At 50.2% G+C, this 26,517-nt stretch overlaps 6 protein-coding genes across 6 annotated transcripts; 4 read left to right on the forward strand and 2 right to left on the reverse strand.

Annotated features, from left to right (window-relative positions):
* Positions 1–487: 487 nt before the first annotated feature.
* KD926_010880 (uncharacterized protein) lies at positions 488–3,765 on the reverse strand (the record flags this gene model as incomplete). The annotated part of the gene is made up of 5 exons (XM_053103289.1): positions 488–1,693; positions 1,782–1,906; positions 2,036–3,209; positions 3,358–3,573; positions 3,631–3,765. The coding sequence occupies 5 exons, from the start codon at positions 3,763–3,765 to the stop codon at positions 488–490; spliced, it is 2,856 nt and encodes a 951-aa protein (XP_052953325.1).
* Positions 3,766–4,663: 898 nt separating this feature from the next.
* KD926_010881 (NAD(P)-dependent alcohol dehydrogenase) lies at positions 4,664–7,086 on the forward strand (the record flags this gene model as incomplete). Its single annotated transcript, XM_053103290.1, has 5 exons — positions 4,664–4,670; positions 4,727–4,870; positions 5,051–5,357; positions 5,844–6,031; positions 6,083–7,086. The coding sequence occupies 5 exons, from the start codon at positions 4,664–4,666 to the stop codon at positions 7,084–7,086; spliced, it is 1,650 nt and encodes a 549-aa protein (XP_052953326.1).
* A 1,071-nt stretch (positions 7,087–8,157) lies between these two features.
* On the forward strand, positions 8,158–8,601 carry KD926_010882 (uncharacterized protein; the record flags this gene model as incomplete). Its single annotated transcript, XM_053103291.1, has 1 exon — positions 8,158–8,601. One exon carries the CDS (start codon positions 8,158–8,160, stop codon positions 8,599–8,601), a length of 444 nt encoding a protein of 147 aa, XP_052953327.1.
* A 457-nt stretch (positions 8,602–9,058) lies between these two features.
* On the forward strand, positions 9,059–14,322 carry KD926_010883 (3-deoxy-7-phosphoheptulonate synthase; the record flags this gene model as incomplete). The annotated part of the gene is made up of 6 exons (XM_053103292.1): positions 9,059–9,183; positions 9,826–11,959; positions 12,052–12,402; positions 13,080–13,134; positions 13,208–14,113; positions 14,174–14,322. The coding sequence occupies 6 exons, from the start codon at positions 9,059–9,061 to the stop codon at positions 14,320–14,322; spliced, it is 3,720 nt and encodes a 1,239-aa protein (XP_052953328.1).
* A 1,037-nt stretch (positions 14,323–15,359) lies between these two features.
* KD926_010884 (uncharacterized protein) lies at positions 15,360–17,747 on the forward strand (the record flags this gene model as incomplete). The annotated part of the gene is made up of 1 exon (XM_053103293.1): positions 15,360–17,747. The coding sequence occupies one exon, from the start codon at positions 15,360–15,362 to the stop codon at positions 17,745–17,747; it is 2,388 nt and encodes a 795-aa protein (XP_052953329.1).
* Positions 17,748–18,405: 658 nt separating this feature from the next.
* On the reverse strand, positions 18,406–26,361 carry KD926_010885 (putative glycogen debranching enzyme Gdb1; the record flags this gene model as incomplete). Its single annotated transcript, XM_053103294.1, has 7 exons — positions 18,406–19,358; positions 19,421–20,594; positions 20,666–20,830; positions 20,897–21,158; positions 21,758–21,781; positions 21,849–26,078; positions 26,144–26,361. The coding sequence occupies 7 exons, from the start codon at positions 26,359–26,361 to the stop codon at positions 18,406–18,408; spliced, it is 7,026 nt and encodes a 2,341-aa protein (XP_052953330.1).
* Positions 26,362–26,517: the final 156 nt, after the last annotated feature.

Below are 26,517 nucleotides of genomic sequence, written 5' to 3' on the forward strand. Positions count from 1 at the left end.
ATGGGAAGGGGCTCGAAGGCGGCCCTTGAATAATGCGCGTCCCCAATCCCAGGCTGGGGGTTCGATCGCCGTCCTTTTCGTCAGCTATCCGCCCCCCACTTTTCTTTTACGTTCCATGGTCTACTTGTTTTGTTAGATGTTATTCAGGACACCTGTATCTGTACCTTAGATATTTATTCTCCTTTAAAACCTTGTTTGAAGATCCAATGTCACTTATCTCCTTTGTTGCCATGTCTGCTTTCCCGGCGGTAAAATCCTGGCTCCCGTGATACGATGCTGCATTGGGATGGTTCTGCCGATCTACAAAAGCCAAATTCTGTTGCTATAGAGCATGCAGTGGGGATGTTGGATGTGGTGGTATGTATTTGGCGGGCCTATGTACTAAAGATGCGAGTTGTTTTGGTATCAAGCGCAAGCTATTTCTTATCTTTCTCTTTCCCTCTCTATCCAACGAGGAATAGATAATCCGTGACATCTCGTCACGAACCTACCTGTCTAGTGTCCGTTCCCCGTCCCCGAATATCCTCGCAAAGGCTATATCATAGGAACTCCACATCGTGAAGAAAGTGAGATCGGCCAGCTTGATCACCCAGGGCGGGCCGCGACCATCATGACCCGCCATCGTCCTTGTCAAGGTGAGTGTTAGAATCAAGAACGGACCCCACACCACCAGAAACACGGCCTTGCCGATCTGCTGGCGAACAGTCGTCGCTCGGTACGGTTGGATCTGAGACAGGTATGTTTGGTAGGAGACGGGGAGGTTGTGCTCGGCGGCACCGGTGATGATGAGGTTGAGATACCGTGGGGACGGTTGCGCGTAGCCTAGAGGATGGGGACGGACGAGAGGGCTCGATCGCGAGAGGAACGGTCTCCATAGACGGGACAGCATGCGCCGAGCATGGTGGTCGCCCTGGTCGACGGGCGCAAGAAGCGTGTGGGCCTTGAACGGCGTGGTAGAGGGAGGGTCGGGGACCGGGTCGGTCGGTTTGTAAGGGTCGGGGAAAGGGTAACAGTCCACGACGATGTCTTTGTATCCGCCGCCGCCGCCCTCCGTGGCTATGATGCGGGCGTAGTCGGACACGGTGACCTCGTAGACGACGCCGACGAGGGGTCTGTCGGACGGCGACTCCCGATGCGACGAGAGAGGCGTCTTCTCCGAGATCGAGACTCCCGTCGCATTATCGTCGATGTCATCTTCCTCGTTGTTGTTCCATTCCTCGGACGAAGTATGGCGGTATCGCGTGGCCGCAAAGCAAGGCTCGACGTAGGGCAGGCCGGGAAGGTCGAAGGTTAATTTTAAGTCCGGCACGACGACATTGATCTGCGAAAGCGGTCTGATGCCTCGTTTACCCAGAAAAGTCTCCGCAGCCAAGTTGGACCCGTAGGCCAGGTATAGGACGCTCTTTTCAGGGGAAACGGTCTCGAGGGGTTTGGTGGATGAGAGGGGAACTTGGTCGGCGAGCGCTTCGTCCAGGTCCAGCGACTTCTCAGCGATCGACTCTCGTCGCCTGGCACACGTTGTCTTAGGGAGGTGGCTTTGCGTCTCTCGAGAGGAAGCGTCAGCAGAGGGGGAAGAGGGAAGCAGTTCCCACAGTCGCTCGAGAGTCTCCAGAACGACGTTGCGAGAGGCGCGAGGGCCTTCTTCGACGCCGTGGCTGTCCGGATAGGGTGACGTCGGCATGTTCTGAAACAGCTAAAATGTCAACTAAGATGACGCGATATCTACCAACTATGAGAACAGCAGGTAGTCAGCCCTTTATCATTCATTATTGTCCTCGTACGAGATAGGCCCGGAGGCCCAAGCTAGTGCCCGTGTGACATCGGCGTTCGCAGATTCCTGGTCCGGGGCGAGCGAAGTCCGTCCGGCGTGGCGGTTCGGAGCGGAGCGGATTCGCATCCGGCATTGCTTACAATATCAAGAAGCTTTTGGAAGAGAAACGAAGGACAAGCACGGCGTCATCCATCTAGATCATAGCTACTGTTCACCCCGACGCTCAATACAGCCATTGCTTGGTCTTACTATCCAAACACCCACCTTCTGCCTCTTTCCACTCCGTTCTGATCAGGTCTGCCTTCTCTCTAGTCCGAGGTCTAATCGTTGCAGGATACTCCTCCGGCAAACACACAAACCCCTGAGTCAACCGGTCCGCGTCCGGTAGAATGGGACGTCCCATGGCATCCAGGGCCGGCGAAATATCAAATGCCCACAGAATCCCTGCCATGCCGAGGAACAAGCTGCGCTCAGCGACATGCATGCCCGGACAGATGCGACGCCCGGCCCCGAAGGTGAACATGTCGCGCTTTGTAACGTCCGGGTTAGTGGCGGCATCGTGGAGACTTTGCTCGTCGCCTTGATAGCGGTCGGGGTTGAAGATACGTGGATTGGGATGGCGTTTCGGATCCATGTGAATGGCCCACACGTTGTGCAGGACCCCCGCCCCCTTAGGGATCAGGTATCCCATGTATTCGTCATCCTGCGTGACGGCATGGGGCACGGCACCCAGAATGGCGGTTGGCATCCACCGTAATGTTTCCTTCATGCAGGCCCGGATGTATGGCAGCTGCGAGAGATCATCCATCACCGGCAGGCGATTCGGTCCGACGACCTGGTCAATCTCTGCCTGCGCCCTGCGTTGCACCTCCGGAAACAAGAGCATGGCCTGAACAAAGGCGTACAGGGTGTTGGAGGTCGTATCGGAGCCCGCTTCGAGAAGCGTCCCCGAGATATACGCGGCCTGGTCATCGCTGTACATCTCTCGCCTCTGGGATTCGAACATCCCAACGCAAAAGCATGGCTTGATGCAGTCGGACTGTATTTCCTCTTTGGCCCGCAACCAATAACTCAGGTAGAGTGGCTTTTCGCGCTGATGGAGTGCTTTGGCCTGTTTTTGGGTAGGGATTAGGAAATCCGGCAATCTTCCCAACCACGGGAAGAAGTCGATGATTGCCGCAGTCCCTGTCTGCGTGAGGGCCGCAAATTCGGCAACGCTCTCAAACAGCTGCTTTATTTTGGGATCCTCGTAGGTGGGCGTTCGCCAGCCATAGACCATCGTTGTAGTCAACGCGTTTGAGTAGCGGCGAATATGCTTGAGGAACCCGCCGGGTCGCGTTAGGAATTCATAGAGCATTTGCTTGTTCTCCAACACCTGGTAAGGTATATAGTTCTTGGAATTGACGATATTCAGCAGCCCGTGGGCCAGCTTTCGGGTCTGTCAGAGATGCAGGTCAGTTACCACTGAACGGGGATCTTAGGTCCCTAGAGGGTGAACGTACCATCCGCCAGGTTGGCCCATATCGCTGTTGATATTTTTTCATTCATTAATTGTTGTCGGTACTGGATAACATATGATGACCCACCATCATCAACACACGGAGACCACCGCTGCACAATGTTTGACCAATATACATCTCTTGTCGATCTGAATAGATCCTGCTTCGACGGTCGAGGAGTTCTTTGACCACTTCGTCACTCGAAATGACGATTAAGCATTTTGTCCCCAACATCAGACTGTATATCGGACCATATTCGCGAGCCCATCTCTCGAAGTGGAGATGTGCATCACGACTGGGCATCTGTATTGTCACTCCTTTAGAATTGACGTAAAGCAGAATTGGCCTGAGAAGCTATACCTGATGGATGTTGCCAATGATGGGTAAGGTGGGAGGACCGGGCGGGAAGTTCTTGGGACGATGGCCGATAGAAAGAAGTTTCACGATGACTATTGCCGCGATTGTGGCACCTAGGGCCGAGATGAAAGATACCATATTGAGGTGATTTAAAATGGCAACATTCGATGAAAGGCGAAGTGAAGGAAAAGAAAGCGCGGAAGAAGGGGGGTGGGCCATGGACTGGTGGATTGCTGCTTGATGCATTCCCAAGCACGGGGTGACTACCAAGTCTTTCTTGACTCCCTCATTATTTGCCATGGCTATCAAATTGCCTCGGGTTATACGTGTCTGTCAGAAGGTCCCCACCGACTGTTTCTGCAAACAGTGCTCATCAATGCGGTTTTGGGGTCTAGAGGAGCGGAGTATGCAGGGAGGGAGAAATACCGACGAACAAGATTTCGCCAACACATCAAGAGCGCCATGCAGGTCTGCAGAGGGAAAACATTCAACGGTCGAACATATGCACCACAGCAAATCACTTTTCACAATGCCGTTTGCCAACGTTCACTATCTTTGAATACCTTCGAGTCAAAGATCGGCCTGGGGCATCTGCTCAAAAATTCGTTAGCCGACCCTTCATGTGGTGTGTGTTTGTGTGTGTGTGTGTGACGTTTCCAAATGGTGATGATAAAATTTAGAAAATAGAGGTCATGGTAATTGGCACTCCTGGTGATTTAGTTGATCAAGGCTCGATCTAAACCAACCCCAGTGGTACTCTATCCCGAGCTGCTGATGTGTAATACGACCGTTTCACTCCATGCTGAGCATCGAGTGCATCACTTGAGGGTCATTATCGGTCATTCTCCCTGCCATGTTAACTGTTGAGTGGAACAAACATCGCCTCAATGCTAGAAATTCGCCCCAGATCCTGGCTTTGGACCCTTTCCGTATACTCAGATGGGTAACTCGCAGGAATGGCATCTGTCCTGTCCCGAAGACTATTCTCAGTCTGTTGCCCGCATGGCTCCTTTTGCCCAAATTTTAATATCGTCGCATGCTGTGTAAGCCAAGGGGTGTGTGGTGATGTCTTGAATACGATCTCTCACTGCGCTGACAGTGCTTGAGATCTCTATCCCAACGGAGGCTACTTTTGTTACGATGGGAGGGAAGCTTCGCGAAACGGGAAGACGACGAAGTATCATCTACTGGCTCTTGCATCCCCGGATACAAGCTGCAGTATCGTCGCTTGTGCTACAGATAAGTGAGCATCCTCCTTTATAAGTAGATAGCGGTTTAGAGAGACTACTCACTGCACGTCTATTCCTTTGACAGGTACGACTTTTAAGCACCTCGGCACCGAAATCTACCAGATCTACCACGTCTGCTCCATCGCCCACAAACACCGAGATCGGTTCATCGAGTGTTTCCCATGCGAATACAGGCGCCATTGCGGGTGACGTCGATGGCGGCGCGAACGACCAAAGACCGACCAGACACCGACCGATAATCTTCGTTCTGAAGCTTTCGAAGAGCGCGGGATTCTCGCTGGCCCAGCTGAAAACCAACCAAGTGACAGAACTGTCGTCCGATAGCGGAGCTTCCTACGAGTTACCAACAGTAGCTTTGGATGATGATTTTGCGATCGATATGGTTATGTTCTTTTCCGAGCTGTTGGCCGGTCTCTTCTACCTCACGATACCCTTAAGACTTTTTAGTATATCGTTTCTGCCCTACCTAGTTCTTTCAGAGTTGGTTGAACGAATCAACAATGTTCTGGCCTTCAAGCTTTAGACACAAAGCTGAAGATTACTTTGCTCCATATTGGACGGTTTTGGTACTTGCTCCCGAGAGCACTCGGCTGTGCATCGTATACAGACCAGTTGTATGTGAAGAGAAAGGCATTGTACGGCCATTAAGGCCGTTGACCGTCGATCAATGAGCGGACATGATCGGGAGCTCTCGCGGTAAGTAAATCCTCGCCGAGGTTAAATATTGGGGCAGTGCGAATGAAGTGCTAACGAGATGACGTATCATATCCAAGATAAGTGCCTGCGAAATTGCCGAGAGAAGTGGGGGTGAGGAAGTGAGATAGTTCAATAAGAGGAGTAGCCCTGGAGATATTCCTACCGGATTCACGAGAAAACCAAAGGATGCTAACTGTCCTGCGTTGTTTTCTGCTACTCTACGGCATCGATCGTTGCTACCATGGACACAAGTCATATTCCCAAATGTAGAGGGCTGGTCTCCTACGGTCCGTACAAATCTGGCGGGTGGAGATTGCAGAACCTCACAACTCGGCCTTTGAGGGGAAAGGAAGTGCTTGTTGAGATTGTGGCTTCGGGAATTTGTCAAACCGATCTACACTTTGCGGGCGCAGACAATGGCCCTGGGGTCCATTATCCTCGCGTTATGGGGCATGAAGGTGCGTCATTTTTGCTCGAATGAGAGTATAACACCTTTCAAAATATTCAAGTGCGACAGTCGATCAAAGCCGCAGTAGGAGAATATGAGCTGACAGTGGGCATGCAAGGTGCTGGGTACGTTCGAGATTTTGGGCAGGGGGTCCAGGTGGCCAAGGTGAACGATCCAGTCATACTATCATTTTCTGCTTGCAAAAGCTGTGAGCCATGCGGGCGAGGAAATCCCGCACATTGCGTGAGGTTCAACGCCATCAATTTTGTGGCCGAGCCCGACAACCTCGTCTTCAAGGAAGCATCCTCGACGCGGAGGCATCCCGACATCTATGGTCAGTTCTTCGGCCAATCGAGCTTCTCCAGCTGGTCCATTGTGCGAGAAGACTCGGTAATAAACGTGTCCGGCATGGTCGAGACGAAAGAGGAGCTGCAGTTACTTTCGCCGCTGGGCTGTGGAATCCAGACCGGCAGCGGCGCAATCATCCATGCAGCCAAAGCGGGCGTCAATGATCGCGTCGCCATCATTGGCCTGGGAGGAGTTGGTCTGAGTGCCGTCATGGGAGCCAGGCTTGTAGGTTGTGCTCAAATCATTGGCATCGATCAACATCAGTCTCGCCTGGAGCTTGCAAGGGAGCTCGGAGCAACGCATGTCATATCAACTGAGGGCATGTCCGACCTGCAGGCGACAACAGAGGCCGTCCTCAAAATGACAGATCACCTGGGAGCGAACATCACTCTGGATACGACCGGGGTCCCGGCGTTAATCGCGGAGGGAGTGAAAATGACGGCCTTCAAAGGAAAATGTCTACAGGTTGGGACTGCCCCTGACACGGCCACGGTGACCATTCCCATCCACGAGTTTATGGTGGCGGGGAAACAATTCATCGGAGTGGTGGAGGGCGACGTGCAGCCACAGGAGTACATTCCCCGATTAATTAATTGGGTCAAGGATGGCCGCCTTCCTTTGCAGAAGATCGTGAAGTTCTACCAAGCTGCTGACTTCGACCGGGCCATCCGAGATATGCAGTCAGGCTTTACTATTAAGCCCATTATTCTGTGGTGATGAAGTCTTAGTCTATCAATCTGCCTGTTTCTTAGTAGAAAGACAAGAAAAGAGTACTCCGTAAACGATAAAGACAAAAAACCGAGGACGAAGACGACTTCACCTGCGAGATGCAAACCCCTCCTCCTTTTTGCCCCTCGGCGGACACTTCATCCACACCCACAGCTTTAGTTTCACTGCACCTCGTGGAATCAGCCCTATCATAGGGCACCGCCCATTTGATTCCACAATCAAAGGTGGCTTGCAGCAGGTTTCTTCTGCTCGTGTCCTCCGCACTTATCACGGAGCATTATTACTACTATTCGGAGAGATCACATACACTGCATGATGCTCTTGCACTGCCCCTCCCCCGCTCTCCCTCCAGCTGTCCCTCAAAGGCGATCTGTAGAAAGTTCATACCAGAGATTGTTTGATCAAAACTGACCCTATAATCTGTGTGAAAATCCTGCATTTTGTCTGCTGGTCGGAATGCGCGGATGTACACCTAATGCGTCCAGCGAAAACAGACCAGCTACTATACCTGTCACGTAGCCAGCGGTCTTCACTGGAACCTTGATACGGGTTGCTTCTACCATGACAGAATAGCATGCATCGTACGACATGCTAAGCCATTTGCCAAACCCACGAATTCCAATTGAGTTAGAGAGTCGCCAAAAACAGGCAGAGACGAGAAAGAGTAGATACCTCCTTGGGTATCTCCATCATCAGGCATCCCAACATGCAGAAAACATGTCCATCTACCGGTTTCTCAGAACCATCATTCTGGCCTGAAATTCATGTGGTGGATGATGATGTGCACACCTATCGTGCTTGACGTGGTTCCAACAAAATCCCTCCAAAGCGGACGGAGGAAATGAGGGGTTGGGATGGTTGAGCTTGTGGTTGAGACAAAGTGTCAGCTATATATCGGCCAGCTTCGGATGGTCTTTGTCATTTCTGGACTCTCTCATCATCTGCCAAAGCCCTCCATCCGTTTACCTTTTCATTCCCTCGAAACCCTGAATCGAGTATTCAACCAGAAGTCAAACCCACCGACCATTCAAAACCATACCCTTCATAAAAACAAGCAAAATGTCTGCCAACCCCAACATGGTGAACGCCAAGCAGCCCGTGATGGTCACGATCCCTGCGGATGCGAAAATCGGTATCACTGGCAGGACGAACGCGGACTACCATCAAAAGGTCACCGTCAAGGATGTGACCGGAACGACTCAATATGTCTTCCAAGGAAGCGGCGAGGGGAAGGCGTTGACCCTGCACGGAGGGAGCGACAACTCGCGAGTGAGCCTCGAACCTATCACCGGTGGCCGAATGCGCACGTTGGCCATCAACTTCGAACACTCCAGCGAGGGCCCATCCGGTACCTTTACCGACTCACTGGCCCTGAACCCGACAATCCAAACCATCCACGATGCGAGCAACAACGTCAAGAACATGTACTGGGAGATCGCCAGTGAGGACAACGTCGACATGGACTACAACGATGCCATCATTCGCATCGAAGCCGACTTCTAAGCACTTCGGAAATCAAATCGCATTAGTGGTTTAGGAAAACGAAAACAAGAATGTTGGATTGGAGAAAAAGTGACCTGATAACATGGATTTTCAACTACAGAATTGTAGTTTAGCTGTCTGAGGACATGCCTCTCACTTACCTACTACTAGCAGTAGTCAATCAAGTCTTCTATTCTCTAAACAGTCTGTCCCGTGAAAGTGCTGTAGACGAGCCAATATTGCGGAACTAGTACTCTGAAACCATCGAACGTGAGGGGGAGAAAATCTGGGGCGGTCACAGAATTCGTTCGAGGAAGGCAGGGAGATGTTCTTTCCTCAGGCCATCTTCATGGCAGAACAACGGGGACATCATGTGATTCCAACCTTTCAGGGACTTATCCTTCTCTTCCCCTCTCTTAGATGCCATACCGATTATCATAAAAGATGACTTCGCTCTCTACCTATCCATAAATGCAGGATGTCGCAAGCTTCTGCATCAACCGTTCGTGAAGGGTTTGAGCTAGATTGCATGAGAGTGTTAGCTTCGCACATTGGAATTCCTGTTGCAGAAGACAATGGGAGCGAGTCGGACTATGCGATAGAGTTGGTCTAAAAACTTGACATGTGTGGTTTCCTGGGCTAACTCCGATTGATCTCTAAAGCCAGTTAATGAACACCCTCTTGCGTTCGACATCTCCCATCGTCCGATCGAGTCTGCTGGAGGTTATATGCATATTGGAACAGAAAAAAACATCCTTACCAAAGAGCTTTTATACAATATTCTCACGGTTTTTGTCATACATTTTACTCAACTCGGCAACCGAGGCCGGACAAAACGCTGGGCTCCACCTTCTGCTGGTCAGGCTTGGTTTCCACGGCTCAGGCTGAACACTCTAACTCCGACTAGGACCTTCTTGAAGATACAGGAAATTCGTCGATAAATTGCCAACTCATTTACCAAAGAGATCTGGGGAGATCTGTTGACCTGCAGCACAAGTTGATCTTAGTCCTGTTCCGTCTTTTCGTCAACAGACGGAAAGAGCTTCGTTTTCGCTTATTTGTCAGTACAGCAATTATTATAGACGCTGAAGTACGACTCACATATCCAAGATAGGCAAAGTGTTGGTAGAGTTGCTATCAGAATGCAAGGACGGTGGCTTAGTTGCTAGGTTGAGTCATGCCACCTTGGCTGGGTACGACGCTACGAATCTTTTTGATAGGACTAATCTAACGGTTATACTTCAGAATCGTGCCCTTGCTATCTCGGAAAACAGATATTACCCTGAAGCTTTTTGCAAGTGTTATCATTCAAATACTTACAACAAGAGAGGCAATTGTATGGTCGCCAGATAGGACGAGGCACAGGGAGATTTTCTTCAAGCATCTCCATGAAAGCACAGGCGATTTGGTGCAATCCTTCCACGAATATGCCAATGAGATTAAAAATTACCCGTCAGGTACATTGGGATTACGGCTAGAGAGAAATGTTACTCCTACGCCTTCTTGCTACCTTCTTCAATCTGTTAGTATCGACTCAAAAGTGTTGGCAGAGGGCAGCATTTTGGCTGTGCCAGGATGCAATAATTTGAGTATTATACACACCGTGGATCGTTTATCAACACGGTCTTTCAGATATATTGAAGTTCCTCTTGAGTTCATCCGATGGACTAGATACACCCCAAATCCTACGGAAGAACATGCGACCCGTTTGGACCTGTTCTATGAGAAATCGAAGTTTATACTGATCGACGGGAAGATACAATATCTTGATGACGTGGTGTTCAGTCTATTATCCAGCAGTGATCTCACGGCACTACATACCGAAATTCAGAAGACAGGCAGCTCGGCGACACCAGGCTCGGTTGCTAGGAAACCATCGTCAATTTTGCTTCGCCTTGACCATGCGGATAATGTTCATGAATGCAGTACTGAAGGAGGAGAGAATGCAACGAGCGAAAAAGAAATCAGCCGAAGGGACCATGACGACTACATCAATACCCAAACTATGTCTTTTCGAAAAGGATCGGACCTGTTTACTAGGAATACCAGAGCCCCGCTACCTAGGACCCGGGACTCACTGATTTTTCATCTGCAGCATACACAAAAGGAGTTTGACACACCGAGCTCGAGAGCTGCTGCTGACTGGGCCAAAGACTTTCGGCTAAATGCTCGTGATGCGGGCAACGAGGACTCCAAGGACGGAGGATCTAGTTATATACTGTCATCACCGAGTAACTTGAGGCAGAGAAATCTTGATACTGCCACATCTCCTGGGAAGCGCAGGAGCTTAGCGGGAAAAATCCCGAGCATCGAACTAGACGAAGAGATAGTCGGCGAAAGAGCTGGAGGCAGGGGTCAACAGATCGGGGGAAAACTTGCTGCAGCCTTCCAGAAAGCCGAGCCACTACGGACGGAACGTGAGGCCACGCCAAAGAGTGTAATAGAGATCGAAATTCCCGACAGCCAAGAACGTGACCCGAGCATGCACGAAATGGACTATGAACCGAATGCGGAGAACTTAGTCGAAGGTTCAGACAAGAAAAGCGACAATATTATAAAAGACGGACGTTCAAAAAATGACACGAGAAATGGCGGGCAAACTTTCCCCGATGACTTGGAGGCAAGCTTAAGGAAGGCCATAGTGGATAGCAATGGAAGCCCTAGGCTGATGTCCCGAGTAAGGTCAAAAGGTATAGGGCAAAGCGAGGACCAGCCGGCCACGGACAAGACACCCAGGGTTGAACCTCGCAAGACGAAAAACCCCTTCAAGTCATTTGACGATGAATCCGGATATGATGCAAGCAGCGAAGAACTCTCGGATGGGATGCCTGATTCCGATGGTGATTTTGGTCGGTCAACTACCAGCCAAAAACCAGCAATTAATCGCAATTGGACACCAATACTTGATGCAAAGACAGTCAAGATTGACTACGATAGTAGGGTACCAAGATGGGCATACTATTCTGAATCCGAGCGCCCGGTCTTCTCTTCGAGGTGCCCCAGCATCGGGGTACCAAGAAAGCAACATGGCGAGAAACTTGCGAGAACGAATCTTGTCGAGCCTAAGAACCAACCGGACTTTCTGACATGTCTAAGAGAGCCTATACACTGCACTTGTCTAACACATTCCAGCATGCAGACCAAGAGCAACAGCAGGCTCCGAGGAGCAGATGCTAGCCTAGAGCAAGGTGATCGGGAGACTGAGCAATACCAACGAACACACGAGAGACAGCCCTATGAATTGACTAGCGACTTGGATGGGGAGATTTTGACAAATTCCAGTGTTGGTACTAAACAACGATCGAACGATATCAGCCAGGGCAAATCGCTTCTAGCTCTTCAAGAGAGTGCTAAGAAGATGTCGATGAAAACAAAGAGGGTAAGTAGATCCGTGGATAGATGGCCTTCCTCCGCTGTTATTTTTCCTTCTGTCTGTCTTTGTTTCCGGTAGTTTGTTAATGTCTCGAACAGCATCTGGCTCGTCAATTAGAGAATGAACGGGAGGTAGCCGGCCAAGTTTTAGAGCAGTATCGTCGGGATTGCAATCATGTTCTTGATCAGCTTCTCGAAGGGCAGGAGGAACGGATCCGAGTTTGCGAGGAACAGATGAATACCATTCAGAAGCAACATAAGGAAACCTGCGAATCCCTGATCCATCGTCTGAAGGAGGACGAGCTACGAATTCGCAAGAGAACATCCATGCATGTGACTCAGGGTCTGGAAAAAAGGGGTCGAAAGCGGAGGAGAGTTAATTCGCCGGGGCGCCGGACAAGCTCGGCGGATATTGGCATGGCTTCGGATATCTCTAAACGGATAGTTCAGGTAGTACCGGGACCTGGCCATCATTCTTAGCACAGCGGGGTTTTTATGACGGGCGGAAACACGCTTTATCTGTATTTCTAGCTGCTTGTTCACCAGAAGAATGAGAAAAAACCGAGGAGTCATCCCTGGACGGGCCTCTACGGAGTATTTCTGTGCAACTTCCCCTACATAAAAGTTATGGAGGTACTGAGTACACCGGTGTACTTACTGTACATACAGTAGACGAGATGACAATGACGTCAGGGACCAGCAAACATACACAAACCCGCCGCAGCCAATGAGAGCGGCGCCGATCTCATGACCGGGACTCAGGCATCCAGGCACTCATTGGCTCTCACCGAAAGCACGTGCCCTCTGGGCCGATGACTCCTCGGCCGATGTAGGAGCCAAAGAATGAAATGGAATGGAATGACTGCGAGAGAGAAAGAAAAAAAAGGAGACAGTCATTTTGAAACTCTTCATTCACTGCTTCCTTACCTGACGAATTCCAAGAGCCACCTTGTAAACTACGGTTGTCTTCTCTGCGCTCTGCTGTTCTTACATTGAGCACCCTCTCTCAACTTTCCTTCTTTCCTGCCCCTCCGTACTCAGCTTCCCCGCCATGTCTGTGAGTCAATGTTGTGCCTCGTGTCTCAACCACGACCCATTGTGAACACCCTCCCTAATCAATTTCACAGTTCTTCATTGAGAACCCCAATGTGGGGGATCAAGCCAGTCTTGAAGATTCGAGAAGTATGTTTTTGCGACCGAATTCTATTCTCCCTCGATTCAATTCATTAATTGGCGATTTGCATTTGCTGTCCAGTTCGAGGATACAATCCTCTGACACCCCCCAACCTCCTCCAACATGAGATCGCATTGACGGAGACCTCTCGGAAAACGGTCATGGAGGGCCGTGAGGAGGCCATCGCTGTCGTTCACGGTACGGATACTGACAAGCGTCGCCTGATGGTCGTCATCGGACCATGCTCTATCCACGACCCCGAAATGGCCCTCGAGTACTGCGACCGTCTGTTGAAGATGAAGGAGAAATACAAGGACGAGCTATTGATCGTCATGCGATCCTACCTGGAGAAGCCCCGTACTACCGTTGGATGGAAGGGTCTCATCAACGATCCGGACATCGACAACAGTTTCAAGATCAACAAGGGTCTGCGGACCTCGCGTCAGCTTTTCGTTGACCTGACCAACAAGGGAATGCCCATTGCGAGTGAGATGCTGGATACTATCTCGCCTCAGTTCCTGGCCGACTGTCTCTCCGTTGGTGCGGTTGGTGCGCGCACCACCGAGTCGCAGGTCCACCGGGAATTGGCTTCGGGTCTCTCCTTCCCTGTCGGATTCAAGAACGGCACCGACGGCTCTCTGGACGTCGCGGTGGATGCCATTGGGTCTGTGAAGCACCCTCATCACTTCCTTTCCGTCACTAAGCCGGGTGTCGTCGCTATTGTCGGCACTGTCGGCAACCCTGACTGCTTCGTCATCCTTCGCGGTGGAAAGAAGGGCCCCAACTACAACGCGCAGAGCATTGCCGAGGCCAAGGCCAAGCTCACCTCGCAGGGAATGGAGCCCCGCCTGATGGTCGATTGCAGCCACGGCAATTCCGAGAAGAACCACAAGAACCAGCCCAAGGTGGCTGCCACTCTTGCCGAGCAGATTGCTGCTGGCGAGACCGCAATCATGGGTGTTATGATCGAGAGCAACATCAACGAGGGTAAGTGTGATTGACATCGGGATAAAGGATCAACGAATTATAAGCTAACCCTCTTCGTAGGCAACCAGAAGGTGCCGCCCGAGGGCAAGGCCGGTCTCAAGTACGGAGTCAGCATTACGGATGCTTGCATCCACTGGGAGGACACCGAGTCTGTGCTGGAGAATTTGGCGCAGGCCGTGCGAGCTCGCCGAGAGAAACTGGCCGCCTAATAGGAGCCGAGCCGACTTGGGTTTCATGAACCTAGTTGCATTAATATTCGAAAATATCTTTTTTTTGTTTAATGGTTCCAATGGGATTTGACTATAATAGCGATGTTTTAAAATAAAAGCACGATTATTTTTTTTTTGGATTCTTGAAGAACCGGGGTTTGACATCAGTACTTCTATTCTACTCTCTGGATGGTAGGGAGCGCAATGCTTGGCGGTTGTGCAACCTCAGGCACACACGTCTTCGTGGAGTTTCATCAACTTCCACAACCATCCCACTCGTCAATCCCAAAGTCATCGACACCGCGGACTGAGACTGTATTGACAAATCTCAAGGAACAACAATACTTCGGACTTTTCTAATCTCTTCGTCTCCTTTGAGTGCCATGGGTTCAACAAGCGGAACGCCTCCAAATGCGGCCTGTGGGTCACTGAATGAAGTCCCTGGCTCTTGAAGCTTTTATCGTCGACGTCAGAACGGCTCGCACGGAGGAATGCTAGTGCAACGCTCGTGAGGACAGTGTGAAAAAAAGTGATAGTAATCAGCGATGATTCTTCTATTTCCCCTTCTTTGTGCTGCAAGTTTGCTTGTGCTCGACTCGCCACAAGTTTACTCTTCCAGATTCTCGAGACTCTAGTCTTGTCAACCCGTCAATCGCTCCTGATGTGCTTAAATAGCGCTGGTTGTTGTAACGGGCTACAATCGATCTCCAATACCACGTCGTCTCCAACTACATACAGATAGGAAGTCTGCTTCCGTTCCGGCCAAATCGTGATCGGATTTTCGCTTAATTCGTTTCGGATGCAATGAATTAAACCTCAAATATGATTCTTTGAATATATTTGCGCCTGCTCATACTAAGCAGCGTACATTTGCCGGCGGTTCGCTCCGGTCCTAGGCCTGGCTGAATTCGATTACAGCATTCTTCCAGGTTACGCCCCCTTTTGCTTTGTACAACCTACCGTGAGCGGAGTGACCAAAGTAGCCCTTCCATCTCTGTCTTGGCTTGATGCTCGACTTAGATAGCAAAATGCCACCTATGCTGGTCGCCCCAGAAACAAAATTGGGCAGGAGGCATGAGCAGGCGCTCTGCTGGGACCTATGCGCGGCGTGCGACACAGAGTCTAGTTCTAATGAAGAATTTGGCACCGCACAACATAACCCTGGTACACCATCAACACACCTCAGTGTTGAAGATGACAGGCCAAAATTATGTGAAGCTTGCCTTGCCTCACAAAACCCTGGCATTCCATCTAGCATCGCTAGAAAGATGTTGGAGCTTCTACCGGTCGAAAGCCATCGTTCCCTGCATTTGACATGCAGAGCTTGGTCTCGAGCGGTTGGTAGCCTCAATTTGTTGAATCGCCCTGTAGCCAATCTCATTCCAGCCGAAATTTTACTACAGGCCTTCGTCATGTTGAGTCCTCGCGATTTTGACAACGCTCGACGGACCTGCTCCCAATGGATGCGCATCAGCTTGAACGAAGGCCTTCTGGCGAGTATGCTAAAGAAGGCTGGCTGGTGGAACTCATGGCTCCGCGACTGTCGGGAACAGTGTCCCAGGAATATTGACACCGGGGCGGAGAGTGTAGTGTGGAGAATGAGCCGTCGTCTTGCTACGGAATGCATTCTATCAGGCAGACAGATGAACGCGGAGAGAACCGGGTTCGTGACAACCACTTTTGTTGACTTCTCCCAACTGTTGCAATGGGGCTTTTCGAAGGAATCTCTTAATCCCCACTCGAACGAGATGTCCATGTCCATGTTTCATGCGAGCAACTGTGGCAACTACTTGATGGCTACCTCTGCTAGCAGCATTTGCATATATTCTCTCCTCCCTAGAGGATCTAGCGAGCTCAAGTCTTCTACCGCCGAAAGCCCTCAAAAAACCGATATTGTTCTTGTCGCAACTGTCGTGTGTCCTACCTGGATAGTATCGGCTACCATATACTCTAGCTCCTCGGAGTTGGTAATGGCTGCATCTTTATCTGACAGGACAGGCTTCATTTGTAACCTGGTTCCTTGCCACGACCGTTCTGAGCCGGCAAGTACCCGATATTTTGACGACCACAGATTCTTGCCAATGAAAGTTATGTCCCAACACTGTTTTAAAAATCTAGGTTCTGCCGGAGATCCGTCGCGCAGTGTCTCCATCTGTCCTGATCGTCGGTGTGTGGGATTCGGCTCTGAAGCTGGCGTCCAGCTTTACTGGTTTGACGAGAAAACCGAAGAATACCGCGAAAGAAAAATACCTTTGTCCCAGCCGTCCGATGTACTGCATTTTCTATCTAGCAGACCCGAGGATGCCCCTACTGAGCTGCGATTGATATCTTCACTCGCAGGGCCCGGAGGCTCGGGATTTGAATTTCATAGAGCAGGAATCTACGATAGTCACCAGGCCTGTCCGGATCATCGTGTGACAGATAAAGAGTCATTTGTTCGATCAGCTCCGAACGCAAGTGTAAATCTAAACGTGATTAGGGCAACCCACTGTCACCACTATCGTGCCGTTCCTCTCGAGGATGGATTTCACATACTGTTCATCGAGCCGCGCACGAATTTGCTCTGCATAGGACCGGATGCACAGTTAGGAGGACCCCCAAGTCTCATGAAAGCACTTGCTTGTATTCCACCTTTGGAGGAAGGCTCTCTTGGCCCTGGAAATGGAGGGGCAGTTCCTAATGTTTTTGCGGCCGGTTCAGACCTGGACTGGGGCCTGCGAATCGTCGCAGTCTACAATAATCAACTGGTGCTCTATTCCGTGCCCTTAGATGTCTATAATGTGATCCGGCAAGAGCGCGAAGGCCCAAGCGACAGTGTCATGGGCGATAGCGACCTGGCCAGAGACTGGTTTATCGAGAACCAAATATCGCCCAAGCGGGGTGAGAGTTTAGTTCAGGCCCAGAATGGTGACTGGGACTTTCTACTCAGCACGAGCTACCGTCCAACAACTATGATGTGGCCATTCAAGATATACGGCAAGGAAATCGGACGGATGGACGACGTGGTCGAATTGGCTCTACAGACATCACACGGAGGCGCTCGAGTCTGGGCATTCAGCGCGTCTGGCAGAGCGCAAATCATTGATGTCGACACCTTCACATCAAGTGCCCGGCCAGCTGCAAGCATCCCATGCCAATTACTATCCATCGGCCTTGATGGCGAAGTCTCGTCCCCTGAATTGATTGATCGGTCCGAACCCGTATCACGATCCACTCAATATCCACGAACGTGGGAACATGACGGGTCAGGTGCAAGATTCCGTGGGAAGCGCTTCGGTACTCATCGATTATATCAAGATCTGCATGATAAAAAGGGCCCCGGGGAGTTCTCTCACCCGCCCCAGGCCGCGAACAAGCGAACTTCTTTTTCAGCATGTATTGTGGATTTCAACATCCCGGAATCAAACGCGCAAGATGAATATTGAACCGGTCATTCAGACTTGAAAGTACCCATTTTTATCCACCGCCACCGTCTAGACTAGATACCATAGATCACGATTGATTAATGGCTGTATCAATGTCTGCTCTGTGTCCTTTATTTCTACCAGAAAAGCGAAACAAGCACCCCAGGCACCTGAATCTGAATTTCCACACTGCATGCCATGAAGGCAACTTAAGATATTCAAAAACAAAACCGAGCCCTCCTTCAGAAGCACCGAGCAAGTAAATTAGCCGCGAAGCCGACCACTTATATTAGTTAGAGAAACATTATCTATGGGACTTGAAACATCGATACAAAACGGAAAGCAGATAACCTGGCCCATGGGTACCAAAAAAACATAGGGAAGACAGTCTCATTAAAATACAATTTACAGGGCACGTCGAGAAAGGAAAGACATGATGGTGGTATCAGGGGAATCTCGAGATATGTAGCATAGCGTCGTATATCGTTGTCATAGGCATGACCAGCAGTGAAGCAATGAAGAAGTGAAGAACGCAAGAAAGTCGTCAAAAAAGGCAACGCAGATTGGAAGATCCTCGCTCTTCTCGAATTATGTACCGAAAGGTAAAGAGGATTAGGGAAGCCAAGTGGCTTGTGGTTGAGGCAGACAGGCTGTGGCTGGTGGGACTGGGAGAGTACTCTTAAACAGTGTTGGTCTGCTGGCCGTGTCCTGGGAGCCATGCGTCACTGAGCGGTAGAATGAGACTCGGATTGACATATTTCCTCAACCTTGAGTTCAGCTCTGGGGCGCCGAAGCAGGGAGGGAGAGCATCGCGGTCGAGACCAGATGGGGGTGAAAAGGTAGCCGAGGGCGAAGGAGAAATGTCCCCGCCACCGGGGCGGTCTCGGTCAATGCTCTTGAGAGCAATGAATTTCATCAGTGGTTCATAGCTCCTGGAAAAGAAATAGCTGAACCATACAGTTGCACCGAGAAGGGGCACAAGGAGCAATGATCGGGTGATTGCCCTGCGAAGGGACAGGACGCCGATCATTGCTAGCTGGAAAAACATCAATCCAACCAATACCCGGTTGCAAATCATGGGCCATGCTCGCCCGGTGGAATGTTGCTGATGGTTCATCGCGTAGAGTAGCTGGTATTTGTAAATGAACCGGCCGATTGTGAAGTACACAAGCCCGAATAGACAGATCAGCCACGAACTGGGGAACACGCTGTAGACGACACAGATAACCAGGATTAGGATGGTCTGCGGGATGGAGTATCCGTAGCTGAATGTAGGGGGAGTCGACAGCTCTGCGTAGTCTCGAGGTGTTCTCGCGGTCAGGAAGTTGAAAGGGTACAGAGCAACGCTGCCGAATTCCAGGAGTCGGAAGGGGAACAATCCTAATCCTTGCAGGATAATAAGGTTAATATAAAAGGGAGCAAAACCTTCCAATGTCTGGGCCAGTGCAAATGCAATGGTGGTTGCGTCTTTGAACACGCCTCGCAGCTTATCCAAAAAGCCGTAGAATGTCGTTGCTGCTCCGAACACAGTGAACACAAGGAATAGGTTGAAGAACGAAAAGAAGAAGTTCTTGGATATGACCGATAACTCCACATCGCCCCGCGACATCATTCCTTGCAGATTAGATAACCCTGGAGATACAGTTAGAATGCGTAAGGACAAATGGAAGTCATGGCAAAGCATGGAGACTCACAATTGTACAGGTATGGGACGGCTACGGTCAACAGCGAGAGAACCAAGGTCGGCAAACCAGTTTGGACAAGAGACCCGAGAATAGCATGCCGAGCAAGTGCATCGGCCAACTGAGGGAATACTTTGCCGAGCGTCTGCAGGTTCAAAAGATACGCGAATGGAACCAGAAGAGCTGACCAGAAGATTGTTAAAAACCCGATCACCCCTGTGATAAACCAAGCTTGCATCATTCGTCGCGAACGCGGCTGGTACGTGTTTTTCCAGACGACATCAGCCGGGGCAGGCGCTAGTCGGGCAAGAAGACGCATAGGATGGGGATCGAGAATGGTTTGGACGAGCATCTGCGAGGCAGCGATGGACTCCATGGTAACAAAAGCTAGCTCGGTAGGGGGGTATTCTTTTTCTCGCGCGATCTGGATATGTTCGTCGATCCTCCTCAATTTCTCCTCGTAATAGTCGATTGCATCAATACTCTTGTACCGCAGTTTGAATGGCCCATACCAGATGCGGACCGTCGGCCTTTTTGACGCATAATCAGAGATATGAGCCCGTGCGCTCCCTGATAGAAGTTGGATCCGATCACTGTCTCCGTCTGATGCCAAGCTCGAGCCTCGTGGTTGATGTACTGCTAAGGGTAGAGTGTTCAAGTTAGACTTCGCTCGCTCATACCCCAGGTGTTTTGTCCACGCTCTCTCCAGTTTGCGCAGTATTTTGAGTCGCTCATCGATCAAAAGGTCTAGTTCGTGCCAATCTCTACACAGTGTAACGCTCTCGATCTTGCCAATTTGCAGACCTTCCACAAATTCCCTTATCTTCTCCTCGGAGCCCATCTCCTCGGGAATGCCAGACAACCGAATCGTCCTATCCGTGGTGCTGGTTTGACTTCCGAGATAGTTTTGTCTTATGCTGATGATTTTGTTTGTCTCTTGGAGAAGCAGGTAGACGGCCAGTCCACTGAAAAGATATGGAAATATCACATACATCCACAAGTAGTTGGGATCCGATATGAGCTTTTTCTTGTCCTTGTCCCCATCAAAAGCTTCACCGTCATTGCCGTCCCATCCGGGAACGCCGGATTTACCGATATATTTATAGTGAATGGGAAGAATTATTACCAAGGCAACAATGAACACCCCGGAGAGAAGTCGGATCGCAAATTTGAAAAAGGAAAGGAACTAGATTGAGAAATTTCGTCAGACATCCTGGCTCTGCTTGGCAAGGACAAGACAGGGGACAAAGCACTCACAACAAACGCATCCAAGCCAGCAGAATGTAACACCTCCTCTTCAGTTATCCTATGTAGAACCGGTATCCATCCGAAGAAGCTATCAGGAAGTTCTGGTAGATGCGATGCCGCACCGCATTGTCGCCTGCGTGCGGCATACAGCTCTGTCCATTTCGGTCGCAAAACCTATTGACTCGGAGCATGGTTAGAAGAGCACTTCCAGGTGGTATTCATCTTTGTTGTGAGACTCACGCAGAATGCCATGAATGCGGATAACCCCACCGCAACACTAATCACAAGCTGCGTGTAAAGGTCGCGTTGACCTCTCGTTTGATCGTCCCACCGCGGTTGGTGTCCTCCCCCCGGTGTGTCGCTCGCCACAGCTGCAACTGACAGCACAGCTGTGGCGGCAGACTCGCTGAGAGACATGGCTCTCGATAGGACACGATTATAGATGTAGTAGTTTCGGTCCGAGTTAAAGTAAAGGTCTTTGTTAATGCATATGGGCACGCGGCTGGTTTTTCGCGGAAATGCTGCGCAAGTTCAAAATAATTGACGTCAGAGGTATGAAACCTGTTGCACCGCGTCGCAGGGGGTGGAGGAAACGCGAATGAAACACCTAATAATGAAAATTCTCAGGAAGAGCAACAAATATGGAGGCGTAGCGCTTTATGATCTGAAAACTGGGCAAGGAAAAGTCCAAGCTTGATTGAGTTGGGCGATTTCGACGAACGCATTTGACGATACCCAAAGTAGTAAGCAGTGCGTTGTGCATCCCGCTGACTCAGCTACATGGAATTATGCCACTGCCTTTGCGTACATTCTATTCTACTGATAGGACTGATCGCAAGGACAAAAATGGTATAACGAGCCTAGCCAAAACCCCAATAGTGGGCATATTTTATCATCTTTGTGTGTCTGTATATTTAAAATGCGCAGGCTATTCTGTCATGGCTCTCACCCTACGTTCTTCACGACGAATAGCGTAGTGCATCATAATAAACATCGAGCAGACACCCAGCAGACCAAGCCTGTGTGGGAGACTATAAGATCGGGAAATTGTTCAAGTCAGCAGTTACAATATGACAGGTATGGGAACAGATCAGAACATACCGAGTCTGCGCAATGTGCACCGCCCTGGTTCGTCAGCTCCGTGAGACCCTTCCAAGGACTTTCTCGAAGAGCCCGTTTGCACCCTTCTAACCGGCGAGTCACTTGCTGGTAAGCTTCGGTTCTTTCCTCAGGTGTCTTCCTTCGAGCAAGATCAAAGTAGAGGAAAGCTCGGAGGAAGTAACCGCGCTGCCAGACCCACTCAGGACCTTGGTGATAGTTCCTACCCTTGGAAGTCGCGAAATCAGTTGAATCTTCCGAGTTGTTGTAGTTGGGCCGATAATTCAAGTCAGATGGATCGAGCGTGGCCATTCCCATAGGGCCGACAAGCACAGTATCTGCAAGAGCGAGAGCAGCCAAGGCTTTGGTAGGGGTAAACAGGTCTGGTGATACCGTCATAGCAATGGGAAAGTTCGATCGAAGCTGGTAGTCCTCATACGGCTTCCCGGATCTGTATAGATCCTTGTATATGCCGCGGCGATTGATGATTGTGGAATCAACATCGTACTGACTGTTCTCACTCGGATCAAGGGGCACGTAATAGCAACGCTCGAAGCTGTTTTTGATTCTTCCAGCCCAGTCATCGAAGGTTACTGATTTATCGTCTACTTGGACCTTGTCGTGAGGATAGAGGCCCCTTTGATGGAGACTGGTGACCCATTTCAGGGTACTATAAACCAGACCAGTGATTTCAATGGCTGCACCGTCTCGTGGCGTCCCAGGAAAGCCCTTGTTTCCAGCATTCTCGCTCTCGCCCATTTTGTCTTGCCATGTTCCGCAATTGGACTGACTACCTCCAAATATTAATCCTGTCTCCCAGTCGACAGCGACGTCTATCTGAAAGCCCTCTGCCTTCATTTGCACATCTAATTCCGGTCCCGCATTGTATTCCCGGAACGACAACCCGCTGGCATGGCGTTGGAAGACCTCTTGAATGATGTCGGAAACTGTCGAGTGTTGAGAGTACGCCCGCGGATCATCAAATGGGAACCAGGTGTCGTCATACGGTAAGAACCTGCGCGGAACCTGTTCATTCAATATTTGCAGTCCATCTGGTGCCATTTCTGTATAGTCTTGAATGGCTTGCAATAGAAACCACACCGAATCGCGTGAGTTGTATCGTGGAAGCTTTCCGCTGCCCAGAAGGTTAGGGATCATGCCATGTTTGAGCACACTAGCAAAAGCAAGAATGTGCTCCTTGGCTTCGTCAAATCGGCTGGTACACAGCAATAGACCCCGAAGAGAAATGAAAACATCCCGACCCCAGCATCTTGCCCAATCCGTGGCAAAGTGTGGCAAACCAGCCGCGAGGCTTGGAACTCTTTTCGTTGGCCATAAAGATGCAGAATTCACGTAGCCTGTTTGCTGCACGCTAACCATGCCCAGTTGATGGACAAATTCCTGTCCTTTCTGGATGTTACTTCCCAAAAGACGGATCCCCCTTTTCCAGGCTGCATTGTAGGCGACTTGGACAATGATGGCAAAATATCTCGGCAGAAGAAAATTCGGTAGCTGGCGAACAGCGTCAAATTTCTCTTGCAGCCATACAGCAGGGTCATGCACAGCATCGTATCCTTCTTTTTGTGCAACTTTCTTCAAGCGTCCCACTATATAATCAAGAGCCCACTGGCCCTGTCGTAGATGATCACACAATGGGTGCCCAAGCTCGTTATATTTGATGATGTTTTCAAGCAAGCTCCACCATCCCTGAAGTCCGGCATAAACCAAAGGTCCATGGTTCGGGATGCTGTACACCCCGTCTTGGCCACCACTGGAGTCTCTCTCCTCCGCATCACAACGGTAAAGCACAAAGTTCAGGTCTATTAGGCTGAGTTTCGAAAACGCAAGGTCAGCACCTTCAATAATGTAATTGGCTAGACCCGTGGAGTGCTCAGCTTCTGGAATAGAGGTTTCAAACAGCGCGATGGATCCAGCGACGAAAGCTTCCAACACAGAAATGATTGTGTCGTTTCCCCGACGCTCGATAGCAACCCCCTCGATTTCGCGAACTATACTAGGCAGTCCTCGCAAATATGATTTATCTGCTAGAGTTTCATTTTTCGCATTGTCTGTCGCATCGACCTCCAGGAGCCAGGTCCCGACATGTTTTGCTTGAGTACCAGTCAGATGGGTAGGCGCCATGGGAGGCTGACTTTCATGACCAGGGAATGCGGTATGTGCCACGAGGAAGACACCTTTCCGAGTTTTGGGATGTACCCTGTGGACGGTGATATACTCGCCATCATGATGAATATGGGTTTCATCGTATCCGTCCACCCCCATCATGGTATGGAGTCTGTTCAAGAGCGTCTTCACGGTGCCAATGCCGCCTTCGGAAGCCTGAGTACCCTGGTTTGAAGGATCCGATCTCCCTGACGAATAAAGTCGTTCCTCATGAACAAGATCTACTAATTTCGGGTATATCTCGTCATAGCCCATAACACTTCCGATCGCTGATGCACACATCGAGACCAGGGCGGCATTTGGCAAGGTATCCTTTGCAGTCCGCTTTTGCGATGGAGTTTCATTATCATGAGTACAATCCATGAACAAGGCCTGAACAGGGCACGGTCGAATATGCGATAGGCTCTCCGGCGTATTTTCGGGGTTCGCAGAGACCAATGCATGGCTACTTCCAGCTGACGGCAAGTCGACATCAAAACTCCCGATAGGACGACCACCATGACGGTGAACCAGCCGACTTAGCTCCCCAGTGCTCCAGGCTTGCATAGCTTCTCGAATAAGGGCGTTTATACCAAGTCGCTTGACGAACACGTAGTCAGCTTCCTCGGAGCCCGTAAAAAGCTCAGCGAAGACAGTAAGGTTGGGTCGAACTTTTCGAGCCTCGTCCAGCAGGTATTCAGCAACGACAAGGGGCGTTGAGTGGCAGTTATCAATGCGAAACCCTGAGAAGTATTTTGCCATTAAGCGCGTATACTGGGTCATGAAATCCCACAGGAATGGATTGTCTTGGGGGCCGGACCCGTATCTCAGCTTCACGCAGTCGCCCCAAACAATCACCTCCCGGCGTAAGTATGCCCTGGAATCCGGTCCAGCATTGTCCCGCATTGCATCGGCATTCCAAATCCAACCATTATTCACAAGCGCAAGTGCCTTGGAGCTATGGCGCTGGGTGGTTTCATTGAGTGGTAGCCTAGTGAAGTAGGACTCGATCAACGGGTTCTCGTCGGTCACGGTGCCGAGCTTTGGTCCATGATCGTCGATTCGAAGATACTTGATGCGATTGAAAAGTTGGTTCATTATCTCGGAGACATCTTCGTCGTACTCTTTATAAAAAGGCAAGTTCACTTCATCGAGAATTGCTACCAGGGCCCCTTCTACGGTATTATCCGATTCGATCTGGTCTTTGGAGCCGAAAAGAGCTGTCAGGACTGCCGCACCAATGTTGACATCAATCGCGCGCTCGAACCTCCCGAGAACTTGCTTGTATGTTGGTATCGCTTGAGCACGAATGAAGTCGGCCTGCTGTTTGAGAGTCCAATTCTTGTATCCAGCGAGATCAAACTGCGACCATGGATCCCTCGTCAAGTCTATGTTGTCAGAGCTTTTCCATTTGGCGAGGATTTCCCGGGCGTTTGCTTTCACATCAATCACATAAAACTCCCACAATTGCAGTTCGTGGATGACACGGTCCTTGGCCACGTTCATGACGGACAGGAGATCATCAACAGTCTTGAAGTCTGTCGGAAGACCCAATGGGCCAAGTTCACGACCGAACTTCAGCAAAGCATTATCCAAGACCAGTGCTGCCTCAAGCCAGGGGGCCGTCTCAACACTATAACCCGCCTCCGGGTGCTCCTCAAGCCATTTGCTATTATTTGCCGTATGGTTCCAAACCACGTCTGTGAGTGATAAGAGACCATACTTATTTTCCATTCTTGAAATCAATTGGGCAACGTCGGATTCTCCGTTTGGAAACGAAGCTTCATCAAAGGTCAACTGGTCGTAAATACTGTAAGGGGAGTTCGATGCACCACGTTTCATCAAAGGCGTGAAGTGAATCATGTTGTAATTGCGGTTGCTGATGCTTTCGAGGTGTCTCTCCCAATCGGTGGGATACTTCCCCATGAACTTGGATATGACCGAAAAGACTGAGAGAGCATTGAGAGGGAGGTCTCGCCCCTTGAGTGTCAGGCTTGGGGATACATCTACATAATGGGTTGGTGTTCTTGCGGTTGCCCTTGTTGCGACGGGAGAGACGGAGAATTCTGGAAGCGGAGAAAATGTGGTGTAGAAGGCAAAAGATCCCGGCGACGTGATAGCAATATCAATCTGAATGTTCTTGTTGAAGTCCGGGTGCAATCTACTATCGCTTCAGCAATCGCGCCAATCCGCCATCAACCGACACCAGGATGACATCTTTGTTACCTGAAACTTTGAAAAACGGAGCGGTCAAAAGACTTTTCAGTCTCAGGCATATTCACCCATAACAGCCCATCTCTGCAAATCGAACTGCTTCCCTCGATAACGAACCGAAGCAGATAGGGGGGATTGGTCGGTGGAGGCAGGTAAATATAGCCGCCGGGGACGTCCGGAGAGCCATCATCTTTCAGGGGAAGCAGATAGACCTGCTGCGGAGAAGGCATCGTGAGATCAATGGAATTGCAAGATCTCTGGGCTCTCCTGATGATGGCAGATCGACTAGAAATTAATGAGATTGATGGCTACTATAGCCCGAGCACTACCTTGGAAGATAATGTCGTTTAATAAACTCGAACCCCCAAGTAAGCTTTTCGTAATTG

This window comes from Aspergillus affinis (assembly GCF_023601865.1).
Source record: "Aspergillus affinis strain CMG 70 chromosome Unknown NODE_88_length_162140_cov_85_896997, whole genome shotgun sequence".
Taxonomy (NCBI): domain Eukaryota; kingdom Fungi; phylum Ascomycota; class Eurotiomycetes; order Eurotiales; family Aspergillaceae; genus Aspergillus; species Aspergillus affinis.